Below are 15100 nucleotides of genomic sequence, written 5' to 3'. Positions count from 1 at the left end.
AGCCTTGGGTAAGTTACTTAATTTCTTTGTGATGGTTTCTTTATAAAATGGGGATAACACAACATCTGCCTTATTGAGTGTTTGGGAGCATTAGTAAACAGAAAGTACTTACAGCTCAGAGTAAGTGCTCTGTGAATGTTGGCTATTTAAATCTTGTAGGTAGTGCCTTTTGTTTAGAAGCGTACTTCTTTGCTACTTCTTTGCTTACCATTCGTGTATGTAGGGAGATGTGCTTTCTAGAACCATGTCTGCTTGTCACGTGATTCTGTGCAGTGTGAGCCCTATTAATACCCTGTCAGCATTTGAGTTTGGAACAGAAGTGTGACCATACCCAGTGGAATCCAGCAAGAGGGAACTAAGCACCGTAGCAACTGTTGCTATTTGTGTCCTGAGCAGCAGCTGCCTGGGACAGATTTATTTTTTTAATCCTGATCTCACTGATAGCCTGGGATGTGGCCCTGCCTTAGAGAAGTGGATTGGTTAAGATGCCTGGTCTTTGAGGAGATTTCATGACCATATGTTACAAAGATTCTGTTCCATGTGAAATATGAAGCACTGAAGCTCTATGTGTGTGTGAGAAGGGAAGGGAGGCCACGCCTCAGCAGTCAGTCCCTGAACTATGTAACTGGATTAATCACAGGGGAAATCACTTTTTTATTTGGGCAGTGAGGCTTCATACTTTCCATTCAAAAGTAGTTTTATTGTTTAGAGGTCTGTGATTCTGATGTATACACATATGTACACACATACAGACATATATATAGTAACTTACATGCTCGTTATCAGCTTTGGATTTCAAAAATAAAACTATCCCTCCCATGAATGCTTCATTAGTAAATGCTTTTCTGAAGTAGATACTAAGATCTTTAAAAAAGACTTTGTTCAAATTAAGTGAATTCATTCAATAAGTTTCAAATTTTTATCTTTGATGTGTTGAAATATTTCAAGCCTTATGAAGCACCTTGAAATAGTAATGTGGCCCATTTCCAAATTTTGTCTGCTCACTTACCTAGGATTCAGTCACAAAATAGCACCTACTATGTACTAGGCTCTGTTGTAAATCCTGGTGACATCTAGTGAATGTTGTTGGTATAATTCTTGTCAAGTTCTGTATATAGAGCCTACCTATTAAAATGTGATTATTTATTTATTTTTGATTGCCCCATTCAGATTCAGTGGTGTAAATTTACTGATTTGAATATTTTGAGCTTATAACATCATATTGAACTAAAGAACATATTAACTGGGTGACTTACAAAAATCAAAACATTTTCATCTTCTAGGTATTATTAACCCAAAGAACCCAAAGGAAGCTCCAAAGTCCTTCAGCTTTGACTACTCTTACTGGTCTCACACCTCGGTGAGTGTACTCATGGTACAGCATCACAGAGCAACGTGGGTTTTGAACATTTTGAAAGAGCCTGCAGGTCCACAAGGAAAACAAAGATTACCAACAACTAGGGAACTGGAGAGTAGGGCATTCCCATGTACCCTTACTGACTATGGGAGCCCAGGCCTTGCTGGCTTCTAGGGATTGTTCCTAAACTAGAGTTTGCTTCTGCATCTCTTTTTTACCAGTTTTTTGTTCTCTTTTTTCCTGTTTTGTTTTAGAGTAGATGTTTTAAACTATTGCAAAGCCTAGTGGCCAATGGAAGGGCCTGTGAAGAGGTTGGAAAACATTCTTCACTGAAAAGTGTGTTTATTGAGAAATAGCCACACCACCTGGAGTGAGTTCAAAGTAGTATTTTTATATGTGGATTTGATCTTTTAATCTTTCAGTCCCATTTTCCACTTAGGAAAAATTTCTTGGAACTTCCTATGAATAGAACAGTGCTACTTTCAAGGTTATGAAATGTAATCATGTCAGATAATTTCATGTAGATATTTTTATGTATAGTTGGCCTGGATGTCTTTAATAGTGCCTCTATGTGTGTGTTTAATAAGAATGAACTGTGTGTAGGGGGAACTTAAAAATATATTTTAAATGACTATTCTGATTCCAAACATTTTTATTTATTATAGAAGTAATCAAATAAGCGTAAGAGAAAATAAAATGCCATTTACTTCTCCTTTTTTTTTTTTCATTTACTTCTCCTTTTAATCTTTACAGCCCGAAGATCCCTGTTTTGCATCTCAAAACCGTGTGTACAATGATATTGGAAAGGAAATGCTCTTACATGCCTTTGAGGGATATAATGTCTGTATTTTTGCCTATGGGCAGACTGGTGCTGGGAAGTCTTACACAATGATGGGTAAACAAGAAGAAAGCCAGGCTGGCATCATTCCACAGGTAAAAACAAAAATCAAAACAAGAAACCTCTGTTCATTATTACTCTTAGTCTTCAGCTTAACAATTATTTTTATTTAGCAAACATTTATTCAGGCGCTGTCATATGCGAGACACAAAGATAAATCACCTGTCCCTTTTCCTCAGAGGAGCTAGCGGTCTGATGGAAAAGACTGTTGTGTATACATGTCTATCTTTAAAGGTGGGAAAGTTGACCTTTTGTAAAGGTTTTGCTGTATATCCAATGCCATGTTATTTTATCTTTGAACAATGTTACCAGCTTCTTTAAAAAAGTAATATTATGTACCAGGCTATGTTCTGAATCCTGGGGACATCTCGTGAATATTGTTGATCTGATTTTTTCCCCAAGTTTATATATAGATCATCTCTTAAGAAAGTGATTATTTTTGTTTTTTGATTGCCTTTCCTTTTATTTTATTAAATTAATACTATCACTTTAAGCTTGAACAGTATCATTTTTTTTAAGAGCAGGTAGTCTTTTGATTTTGTAATCCTTGGGAATGGAGACGAGTTGTGACGTAGGTACATTTAGTAGGAGCTTCTCTTGCTAATAACAGGGATATTGTTTGCTTTCATTAACAGTAATTGGGATTAGTTTTAAAGTGTTCTTTTACTATAGGTCTAGTGTGGCCATCTGTATTCTGAAAATAGAATACATAAAGGAGCAATAGCCACTTTTTCTAATGGATTATTGAATTATAATTTTAAATTCAACTGTATAATTGAAATGCTTAACTATTAATAAGGATTAGGAAATTTTCAGAAAAAATTGAACATACTAGCTTTTTTTTTCTGTAAAATGTGTATGGCTGTATTAAGATGTATATTTGAGAATTGTCCTTCTTTGTGTATAGTGATGGCAATAATTATAGTACTACTTAGAGAAAGCATTATGTCGCACTCACTATGCCAAGCACAGGTCTCAGTGCTTTACAAATACTAGCTCATCTGATCATCATACGCCCCTGAGAGGGAGGTGCTCTTGTTACCCTCATTTTACAGATGAGGGAACTGAGGCACAGAGAGGTCATGTCACTTGCCCAAGTAAGTGCCAGCGCCAGAATCCAGAAGCTGGCAAGGTAGTTTTGGAGTCTTTGCTTTTACTACTGTGTAGTAACTTCTTCAGCATTAAAATATTTGTAGGTTATAGCAAGTAATATTAAGTAGTTATATTTATTTTATTACCTATCCTATTACCGCAGTTAGTTTCTCGTTCCCTTTCTTTTAACTGTCATTTGTTACTGGAATTTTTGTATAATTACGTATGTATGTCTTTTCTGGTAGAATTTTGGAATATTTTATTTTAATGCAAAAGCATGGATTTTTTTAAAAAGTCTGTCATTAGAAGCTGCCATTTATAGTACATTTTAAATTCTGTTTAGACTTCTAGAGAATTATCAACATACAGTTCATTTTTTCAAATGTATATTAATTGCCTTAATGCTAAATATATAGCAAATGAAAATTCAATGGATTTTTATTAATTATTCTTACTAAAATATCACAATTTAAAATAAATTGAACGGATGAGGGAGAATGAAATTTTCTAATTTTCCTGATCTAGAAAAATTAATGTTTTCTGTTAGAAATGTCACTGTGTAATGGAGTAGCCTCTCATAAAAGGGGTTGGAATCTTAAGAGGTAAGAGGAAAATTTTGTAAAGTCAAAATTACTCTTGAAAATACCTCTATTTACTGCCTTCAAATAATGTATATTTCTGTCTCGACATGTAGATATGTATGTATAGATTTATATGTACAAATATGTATAAGTTTAAATATATAATGTATATAGTAATTGGCAGTGCATAATTAAGTTTATATATCATGATGAGTAATAAGTGTGCAAAATACAGTTTAATAGTAGTTGTACTCCTACAGTTATAATACTGATAGTAGAGTCCCATTAATTCTAGAATAGTACAAAGAGTTAATGCACATGAATTGAAATCAGTGACATTACCTAGAAAAGACAAAATTCCTCATCTTCCCCTGAATGTGGATTTCTTTCTAAGGAGACATGAGACGATATTGTTGAGAGAGAATAGAGATTAGATGAGAAGAATATATTCAAAGGTTTCCTTTTATTTTATTCTAAGCCTTTATGTTTGATGCTGTTGCCATTAATATTTTGAGAAAGAAAAAGAAAGGGGATCTCACTAATTGTTTTAGCACTCATGGGTAGCTTAGTTCTCTGATTTGTTCTACTCATGCCTCTCCCATTCTCCTTCTACAGTTATGTGAAGAACTGTTTGAGAAAATCAACGACAACTGTAATGAAGAAATGTCTTATTCTGTAGAGGTGCGTATAATTGTGGGTTAAAAAGAGTCCTTTTTACTCCATTCCCTCAAATGCTACTTTTAAATGGTTCCAAATTATGACTGAGCTGTGGATCACTTAACCATTCTGCCAATTCTGTACTTTGAAGCTATTTCTAAGTTTTGGTTATAATGAATTCAGTTGCAGTTAAATCCTTATTCATAAGTCTATGGCTTTATTTTCAGTTATTTTCCTTTTTGTGTGTCCTGGTTGTCAAATAATACATTTAAATTGCCAAATAGCCTTAGAAAGAAAGCTTGTACCAATTTGCAGTCCCATTAGGAAGGTATAAGCACCCATTGTGCCTTTGCTGTCATTTAGTATTTTTTTTTCAATCTTTGCCAATTTAATAAGGGAAAATTTCTCACTCTTATTTAAATTAGAATTTCTTTGATTATTAGTATGGTTGAACATCTTGTAAATTATGCGTATGCCTGTTTACATTTTGGATTGCAGTGTTTTCCTCATTTATTTGTGTGAACTCTTCCCCCTTTAATATTAATAACAATTTTTGACAGGCGTAGGTTTTAGAAATACATGTAATCAAATCTCTTCTCCCCTTCTCCCCTTTATAATTGTTTATAATCTTAGAAAGTTATTCTCTATTCAATGTATGTACCCTAGCTCTTTAGAGAAGAGGTCTGTAGAATTACATTATGTATGTTAGTTTATTTGATAAACATTTCCTTTCTTTTATACAAGTGCTTTATGAAACTGTTGTTTTACACATTCCCATTTTTGGTATTCAGTTTCTTAGTAACTGGAATTATTAAAGCATTCCACTAAGATAAGCCTATTGTTTTGAGAAAGTAGGCTATTTTTTAAGCAAATTTGAGATTTTTAAGAATGTATATGTTGTGGTTTTCTATAGGACTCAATACAGTTCCTTGTTGACCCACTTAACTGCTTTGCCGTTTACTTTACAAGTGTTGTATGAATTTTAAAGAATTCTGCCTTGTGACTGACCTACACCCAAAGTGGGGTGTGCTGCTCTAAAAATATTTTTGTTAAAATGAATTCTCTAAATAGCTTGTCTTGTCCTATAACTGTTCTTTTTTGAATATTAAATGTATAGCAAATGAAAAGTCAGTAGGTCTTTATTAATCATTCTTATTAAAATATTACATATTTTAAATAAATTCAAAGGGTAGGGAGAGTGACAATGTGATTGAAGGTTTTGAGTTTACAAATATTAAGAGAAGATGTCATTTTCCTTCATATGAGTCAGATTTCCTAGGCTTATTTGGAGTGTAAGATAGATCCCTAGATGATACTTAGTTCCTTACATTTGGGGGACCTCTACCTCCTCTTCTGCCTCTGATCCAGGCATGCTGGCCTTTTTTTTTTTTCCTGTTTCTGGACCGCACCAGTAATGTCTGGAACCTCAGGGCCTTTACATTTACTTTTCCTTTGGCCCGAGATTTTCTTTCCTTGGATATCTTTTTGACTAAGTTTTTCACCTCCAGATCTCTTGTTCAAATCATATCCTCTCAGTGAAGCTTACCATGATCATCTTATTTAATTCTGCATCTTGCCCTCTACCCCAGCACTCCTAATCTCTCTTGCCCTGTTTTTCCCCCCATAATACTCATCATTTCTAACCTACTTTGTAATATTTTACTTATTTTTTATGTTTGCTGTTTATTTTCAGTATCCCTTATTAGACTTACAAGCTCACTAGGGCGGGGATATTTATGCACTGATGTATGCCAGTGCCTAGGAAGTGCCTAGAAAGTAATGGTGCTCAGTGAATTGAATTTGCCAAGTAGGGTATGTGATGGTTGGTTCAGAAATAAAAGAAATAGTCATGGCTTTAGATGAATTTTCATTCATTTAGACAATAAGTAATGGAGCACCTCAACCTTTACTCAGGTTATTTGGGTCCTCTTAGTGTTATACCTGTGTGAAAAGGAACAGCAGGTTTTCCAAGAAGATATAATACCTTCCTGGGATTCAGGATTTTATGTACAAGTTTTAAGTACATGAGAATGATTAAAGGTACCATTTCAGTTTCTCAGCTAAGATGACCTGCTTTAAGAAAGAATATTTGTTGTCCTGTTTTTTATTCTCATAATAGATTGATTACTTTATCTTTTGAGGGTTCTCGATATTTTAAAAACTGACTTTAAAATACAGTATAAATATAGTCAGATCAGTGACTGAGTGAAAGAAAAAGGCAGTGGGAATGGAGATAAGGTTCTATTTCAGATACTCCAAAAATGTTTCTCTAGAAATTTAAAGTTGAAAAATGCAGAAGTTATATGCTTGAACAGCTCAGTGACACAGAAGTGGTTTATTCCTGGGGAAGCATCGTAATGAGACTTACTGTGGTGAATTTACCCCACTTCGGAGCCTTGCTTGTAGATCCTTCAAAGCCAGACTCTTGACTGAAGCTCAGTTGACTGATGTTATGAAACCACCATGTGGGTTTGTTACTTTCCCATGAGAGGTAACTATTACCCTGACCAGAACACTCACGTTAGCAAGACTGATATATTATCTTCCTATGGGCAGACCTCTGTTGGAACCTTGGCTTTTTGATGAACATGGAATTGGAGAGGAGTTGATCAGACAGATTAAATGTTCAGTTGCTTCAAGTGAAGAAATGGTAGCCTAATACATCCGTTTCCAGAACAGGAATGGTCCTGCTGGTGGGACAAGAATTCCTGAAGTGTACTATCTGAGGCTTGCTCCTTCCCCATGAGACTTGGATAGGTCCTGCCAAACAGTCAGGTTTCATGCTGACCAGCCCTTCCCCTCCTAGTAGATATATTTTTGGTCACAAGGTAACCAGTCTTAAAGTATGAGAGTCTCTGGTCTCTTTTGTTTTCCTGCTCTGGAATATTGATGTTGTTCCTTGGTTTTAACACTAATAAAAATCTTGTTTCCAAGCTTTTGGAATAATCTCATTGTAATCCCCAATTATTGACAACAGCATACATTTTTAAAAACACCTATTGATAACTAGTAAGTTGCTACTAAAAATGATATTTTTTTCTGCTTAAGAAAAATGGTGGTTACTGTGTGCTGAGAGAGCCCATTTACCCTCTTTTCATTCCTGAGAAAGTTGGAAGGCTGGTTCTCACCTACTCAGTGATCTGTGCTACTGGTAATAGAATAAAAGGGACTAGAACTGTAGCATTTCACGTTGTAAAGGTTGCTGATCTATTATTGTAGATCTTTTAATAAAAGTATAAAAGATTAAAAATTAAAAATCTCTTTAACATACAGGATTTCTTTTTCCAAGTCCTCTAAATCACTTTAATAATATTTTCCTAGGTGAGCTACATGGAAATTTACTGTGAAAGAGTACGAGACTTACTGAATCCAAAAAACAAGGGTCATTTGCGTGTGCGTGAACATCCACTTCTTGGCCCGTATGTGGAGGATCTGTCAAAGTTGGCAGTCACTTCCTACACAGACATTGCTGACCTCATGGATGCTGGGAACAAGGCCAGGTATGGTAGGAAGCAGACTAATGACTGAGGTCTTCGGCAAGTTTTGAGGCCCTTTTTTCCTGGTTAAGGATTTAAGACCACATTTATGGTTATGAAAGTTGCTTTGACTGTGGAGTCCTCTGACCCTTTGGCTGTGCTGGAGAAGCCAGGGCTTCCGCATATTTGGTGACCTTCCTCTCATCCAAACAGTGCTCTGCTGAAGCATGTTTGAACTTTGGTTAAGATTTACTGTTAGGTTTTGATCAAGTCATGGTAGGATGTTGGTTATCACGTGCCCTAATTCCAAAATAAATGAGCACCTAGTAAAGAATAAAATTTAAATGCCTCAGTGGTTTCTGAAGGTACAGTTGGAGTATGAAAAATGGTTCTGATGGGGTGCCTTTGGAGGTGAAGGGTAGCTTGATAGGTTCACAAGTAAGGTGTGTTGAGAGCAGTTTTGTGTAAGTGACAGTCTTGGAACCTGAATAAGTTTAAGGCTGTTGATTGTGATTGTTATGCTTATAATGTGGAGGCTGCTATCATTTTAATGCTCATCTAAGAATTGCATTGTCACGTGGTCATTTTTATGTTTATTTAGGACAGTGGCAGCTACCAACATGAATGAAACAAGTAGCCGTTCCCACGCTGTGTTTACCATTGTTTTCACCCAGAAAAAACATGATTCTGAGACCAACCTTTCCACTGAGAAGGTAGGAGAACTTCATTTTCTGGCTTTGAGTTGTGTAGGATGGGGATTTTCAGAAGTCCCTTCTGCTACCTTCTGCATTTGCTTGAAGGGAGGAAAGTTACCCTTTTGCTTAATGGAAGGTATTTTATACTTTCTGCTTGTCATTTTATTCCACTCTAAGCCAGTTTTGAGCATAGGTTCTTAAGTGAATTGCACAATAGAAAATAGGGTTAAGAAAAATACAATCTAAGACTTTTGAGTCTCAGAAACTACTCCATGCAAGAGAGTTAAGCAGTTCCCTGGGGAGAAAATCTTTCCTTCTTGACTGGAACCTCCTGATTACCTTATTAGCTTCTCTGGTATGTATATTCGTTTTTTTGAGCTCTGATAATGTTATTGCGGAATTCAGCAGTTTAAGAAAACAATTGAGCAGATAAGATGTGTTTTATTCTTGGAAAAAAGTAACTGCACAGCAGTTCTGATTTTCTTCAAATACCCTGTGCTTGTCAATTTCTTATTTTCTACAGTGGTTGGCTAAACGTAGTAGACTTTGGAATTAAATTGCTTGCTTTAGATCTGTGATTTTTCAGCAATGTTACATTGGGCAAGTTACTTAAATTCTTTGTGCCTCAGCTTCTCTAACATCATAGGATTGGTAAAGAGGAGTAAGTTTTAATATAGTCTCAGTGCATATACTAGTGCCTGGCACAGAGTTGCCACTCAATAAATGTTAATTTTATTGTTATTATTATTAGTAATAACCTTATATTGATTTCTAGTCTGCCTACATTCCTAAGAAGCATGCAGCTGGATTTTTAAATCTGAACTTAAATTTATTATATTGGCTGTTATAAAACATCTTGCCTTGTAAACTGAGTATTTTGTGATGCTGATATCACTAAAAACTAAAATCACTTGTTACTTAGTGATTTGTTTGTTTTTAGCTGAAAATTATTTTCAAAATACGTTCTTCGTGTAGGTGATCGAATAACTTGACACTGCTTAGCCAGAGGTTTTATATTAATGTTATTTACTAGTCAGTGTTTGTCTGCCTAGCAATAAGGAACATCTTATGTGAAAGCATTTTTTCCTTTCTTCCATGATGTCAAATCTACAAAAATAATGTTACTCACATAATTGATAATCTGTTTTGGATACTTTTGTCTAAACTTTCCTGAAGCTTTTTTTAAAACAACTTTATTGAGGTATTATTGAAGTATAATAAACCATACATATTTAGAGTATAAAATTAGATCATATGTGGATCAGTAGTCCCCCCCCCTTATCTGTGGGGGATACATTCCAAGACCCCCAGTGGATGCCTGAAACTTCAGAGAGTATCAAAACCTTACATATACTATTTTTTCCTATACATACATATCTGTGATAAAGTTTAATTAATAAATTAGGCACAGTAGGAGATGAACAATAACTAATAATAAAAAAGAACAATTATATCAATGGAGTGTGACATTGCTTTGTGATTCAGTGGTCTCTCACTCTTAAAATATCTTTTTGTACCAACTTAGTGCCTTTTCCACCTTAACTAAGCAGTTACCACACACTGTGGCCATAACTTGCAGTGTGAGGTGCAACAGCAAAACTAGCATTAATTTCTTTTTCCCTGTTCACAATTTCATGACTAGAAGTTTTATTGTTACTGTAGATCTTAGCAACCTTAGCATATATATGTTTTTTTCTTCCCTTAAATCGAGAACTTTAACCTTTTCACCTAAAGGAAACACTTCATGGCTTTTCTTTGGCAGACCCAAATGATCAGCATCATTGCTCTTGCACTCTAGAGCCGTTATTAAGTAAAGTAAGGGTCACTTGAACACAAACACTGTGATACTACAACAGTTGATCTGATAACTGAGATGGCTACTAAGTGACTAGGGAGTGAGATAAACTAGAGAAAGGAATGATCATGTCCCAGTCATGATGGAATGGGATGGAGCAAGATTTCATCATGCTGCTTAGAATTATGCACAATTTAAAACTTATGAATTGTTTGTTTCTGAAACTTTCCATTTAATATTTTTGGACTACAGTTTAGCAAGGGTAATTGAAACCATGGAAAGTAAAACTTTGGATAAGGGGCACTACTGTACACCTGTAAAACCAATACCACTATTCAGATAATGAGAATTTGTTACTCCCAAAAGTTGCCCTATGCCCCTGTGTAATCTTTTCCACCCTCATCCTCAGGCAATCCCTAATTTGCTTTCTGTCACTGTAGATTAGTTTACACTTTCCAAATTTTATATAAATAGAATTGTAAAATATGTACTGTTTTCTGCCTGGCTTCTTTCACTTAGAGTAATGATTTTGAGATTCATGTGTTTTGTATGTATCAATGTTTCCACTCATTTTCATTGCTGATTAGTATTCCATTGTATAGGTATAGGTATATCAATTTGTGCATTAATTCATCTACTGTTGGGCATTTAAGTTGTTTCCAGTTCTTGATCATTACAAATGAAGGCTCCATGAACATTTGTATACAGGTTTTTGTATGGCTATTTGTTTTTGTTTCTCTAGGTAAATACCTAGGAGTAGGTTGGTTGAATCTTACGCTGAGTGTAGATTTAGCTTCTTAAGAGTCTGTCAAACCGCTTTCAGAAGTGGTTGTATCATTTTACATTTCCATCAGCAATGTGTGAGAGTTCCAGTTGCTAGAAGCTTCATTTTTAATATGCCACTTAATGGGTTAATGAGTTTTATATATTTTAGGAAGTATCATTGTAAAATATGTTTATCCTAAAATTACTTCTTTTAAACCAAGATAATTGCTGTGTACTGTTTTGCATGCTGTTTAAATTTTCTACAGTATGTTTGTCTTATGCCACAAAAAAGAGGGCTAATTAATACTTCTACTTTTCTCTGTGCCTCGATCTTTTAATTTCCTGCCTCTCAATGTTTTCTGCTTCTACTTTGCTTATTTCTTAATTGCCCCAATGTTATTGCTTTTTACAGGTCAGTAAAATCAGCTTGGTGGATCTAGCAGGAAGTGAACGAGCTGATTCGACTGGTGCCAAAGGAACTCGATTAAAGGTATATTTTGCCAAATAAATAGTGTAGTCAGTAAATGTTCTATAACCCAGGTCAGCAAACTATAGCCAGTAGGCCAAATCTGGCCCACTGTCTGTTTTTTGTAAATAAAATTTTGTTGGAACACAGCAATATCTGTTTGTGTATTGTTCGTGGCTGCTTTCATGCTACAGAAGCAGAGTTGAGAAGTTGCAGCAGACACCACAAAGCCCACAAAACATTTTACAGAAAAACTTTGCTGACTTCTGATCTGTAATTTCAATGAAAAGATATGTTAGATAACAATAGGTAAGAAAGATTTCATGGTCAAGGTGAAAATTGAATTGTATTTTGAGGAACGGTCAGAATTTGGCTAGATGGAAGCAAGGGACAGTAATGGGAAAAGTATGCACAAGATCCAGATGTGAGAACAAGCATGGACTTCTCTAGAGATATGCTTAACAAGAGTAGAAGTTTCACGTCAGTGAGTTGTGGAAGAAGGCTGCGTCTGTAAGTTTTTGGAGCACCAACATCTTAAAGAGACTTCAGGACTGTGAGTTAGGCATTTGGTCCTGGCATGTCAGCAAATGGAGGGGGAGTAAAGGTTGAGGATTAAAGGAGGTTTTTAGAACTTGTAGTCATAAATAAACAAACAATGCTAATTACATCTTATGTATTATATATGATGTGGCAGTAATAGAATTTCTTTATCATAATTCTTAATGTTTGGTATTGATTTCAGGAAGGAGCAAATATTAATAAGTCTCTTACAACTCTGGGTAAAGTTATTTCAGCCTTGGCGGAGGTGGTAAGTACTATACTTCATTGTAAGGGAAAATATATCTGTTTAGCAAATGTACTTGACAGTATTTTATGATTGTTTATGAAGACTGTCCTTTTTTGGTCCTTTGTATTATCCTGCCTTTCTCCTTTTAGAACTTTTCAGATAAGATACTAGGTATAACACACTTTGATTTTATACTGAAAATAAAAATGATTAGGATGAATGAACGTAAATGTAGATCTGTAGACACTATAATTAAAACAAGATCTACGGGAGGGTATAGCTCAGTGGTAGTGTGCATGCTTAGCATTCACGAGGTCTTGGGTTCAGTCCTCCAGGATCTCCATTTTAAAACAAACAAACCAAATTACCCTGCTCAAAAAATTTTTTAAAAACTTTAAAATAAATAAATAAATGAATAAACCTTCCTCCCCACCCCAACAAACAAACAAGGCCTTTGCAGAGACCTAAGATTTGACTACTGGAGCCTTATTCTGTATCTCTGATAAAAACCAAGTATATTTATTGCATATTCTTTTCTATGTGATCTTTTCTAAATAGGATACTGTACTTTTTGGAGCATTTTGAGCAATCTGACTTGGTGAATGCTGTTGATTTGTAGGCCAATAATATATTTTTTGAAATAGTTTTATTTTTTCTTATTCCTTAGCAGTGGAACACTAAAGCTGAAACAATTTTTGTATAAGGGACTTCATTACTTAGGTTAGAAGCTAAGGAAATACTAGTTATTAATGTGTGCCCTAATTTGGTTTATTTTACCTCATTTGAATCCCTAAAAAGAATTAAATGCTTTTTTGCTTTCTCTGAGAAGTCATATTCAATTTATGGCTTAAAATTTAAACAAAATATTTTCTGTTTGGAGGCTTATCCTGTGTTCTCATTCTCTTTTAAATGCTTTCATCTGTAGGATAACTGCACCAGCAAGGTATGGTGGGGTTTGGTGGAAATGAACTAGATATGAAATCAGTTGTGATGATCTTAAATCCTCAGCAGGATGAATGGAGGCATATATAGGAATGGAACCTTCAAAAAACTTTTTATTATTTGTTTCCTAGCTCTGGAATTTAGAATTGCTGTTCAGGGTGACCATGAAACATGAGACTTCACACCAAAATTAATTTAGGGAATATGATGTGCTTTGGAGAATGAATTCAGAATAAGGAAACAGGAGAAGAATTTGAGGAAGCTCTACATTGTTTTATCTTATGATGCTTCTCCTAGTGATCTATAGGATTGTCACTTGAAGAAGTCTCCTGTAAACCTCTTAGAGAGCAATCAAAAAAGTTTCTCTTGGGAACCATTCTAAAACATAGCTGACTTTTTGAAATTATTGGTGTATTTTTCTTAAATCTCTTTGTATTATCTTGTTTCCTACCATGAAAATTATGGATTATTTAAATCATTGAAATTTTTTCTACTCTTTGGTTATACATAGTGAAGGCTCTAGAATCAAGTTAACTTTCTAGCTGCATCTCAGAAACATTATTTGCATCCTTGTTAATCCAGATACAGTAGATTTTTTTCCTTATATTTCTACACGGGTATTCTAAAATTTGTTACTAATCTTTTGCGTAAATAAGGCAATTAATGGTTGTGAATCACAAGAGTAACATTGGGGATAGAGGCAGTATCTGCACTGAGATATTTTTAAATATATAGATTTGTTTATTCTCTGGTTCGACAAAAATATTAATAAAATATAATGCTCTTTTTCTGTTTTTTGTTTGTTTTTGTTCTGTTCTTTGGAAGAAGCTACCTTAGATTAAGACATCTATCTGCTATTTGATATTATACATTTGTGGATATTCTTCAAATATCTAATCTGGGTTCCAGAGCTATGAAGACTTAAAATTTAGTAATTATTCTAACTTGTCCTGTCCATTTGCTCATCTGTTGAGACCCATATTAACCAAAGGAAAAGTTTACAAAGTATCTGTGTATTTTCCCACATTACTCTGTGCCACAAAATTTTGCAAATGATTTTTTATAATCAGTTTTGTAAAATCCAGTTTAGTACTTTGTGCCATAAACTATAACAGATCAAAAATAAATTTTAGTTTTTATGTAATAAAAAAAAGTTCTGGTGAAGTACGATGTATTGTTATTTCCACTGGGGGGAGAAATGGGATTATTATCATCCATACTTAATAGTATTTCTTTTTAGAGAGGTTAATGATCTAAGTAAAGCTTTTTATTTAACTACTGAAATACTTATTTAAGGAAGTTATGGATGTGAGAACAGATGAGATTAATTTGTATGAGAGCAAATAGAGAAGAAATGGCTAAAATTCTGGGGCTTTTCAAAAGGAAAAAATTAAAGTTCTGTTTATGCTTCTTCATTTAGCTACTCCTTCTTAATTTAGTCCCAATCAATAGATGTGAAAATAGAACATTTTGGAAACTGACACTGCTTATTTTAACAGTACTGTTGGCAGTTATTGTAACTGGCGTACTTTAAATCTTCTAGGATTTTCAGTACTAACCATAGGCAAAGTGGAGTGTCTAGGCGCAGT

At 34.6% G+C, this 15100-nt stretch overlaps 1 protein-coding gene across 5 annotated transcripts in view; it reads left to right on the top strand.

Moving 5' to 3' along the window:
- Positions 1-15100, top strand: part of KIF1B (kinesin family member 1B) — a 136263-nt gene that overhangs the window by 32145 nt on the left and 89018 nt on the right. For all 5 annotated transcript variants that reach the window (XM_072975418.1, XM_072975415.1, XM_072975416.1 and 2 more), the window contains exons 3-9: positions 1284-1360; positions 2111-2290; positions 4544-4609; positions 7907-8085; positions 8663-8774; positions 11729-11806; positions 12525-12590. In XM_072975418.1, the coding sequence (XP_072831519.1) occupies positions 1284-1360; positions 2111-2290; positions 4544-4609; positions 7907-8085; positions 8663-8774; positions 11729-11806; positions 12525-12590 (758 nt within the window). The remainder of the gene's footprint in view (positions 1-1283; positions 1361-2110; positions 2291-4543; positions 4610-7906; positions 8086-8662; positions 8775-11728; positions 11807-12524; positions 12591-15100) is intronic.

Source organism: Vicugna pacos, chromosome 13, assembly GCF_048564905.1.
Source record: "Vicugna pacos chromosome 13, VicPac4, whole genome shotgun sequence".
In the NCBI taxonomy this organism is placed as follows: Eukaryota; Metazoa; Chordata; class Mammalia; order Artiodactyla; family Camelidae; genus Vicugna; species Vicugna pacos.
This window is presented reverse-complemented; position numbering and strand designations above follow the sequence as displayed.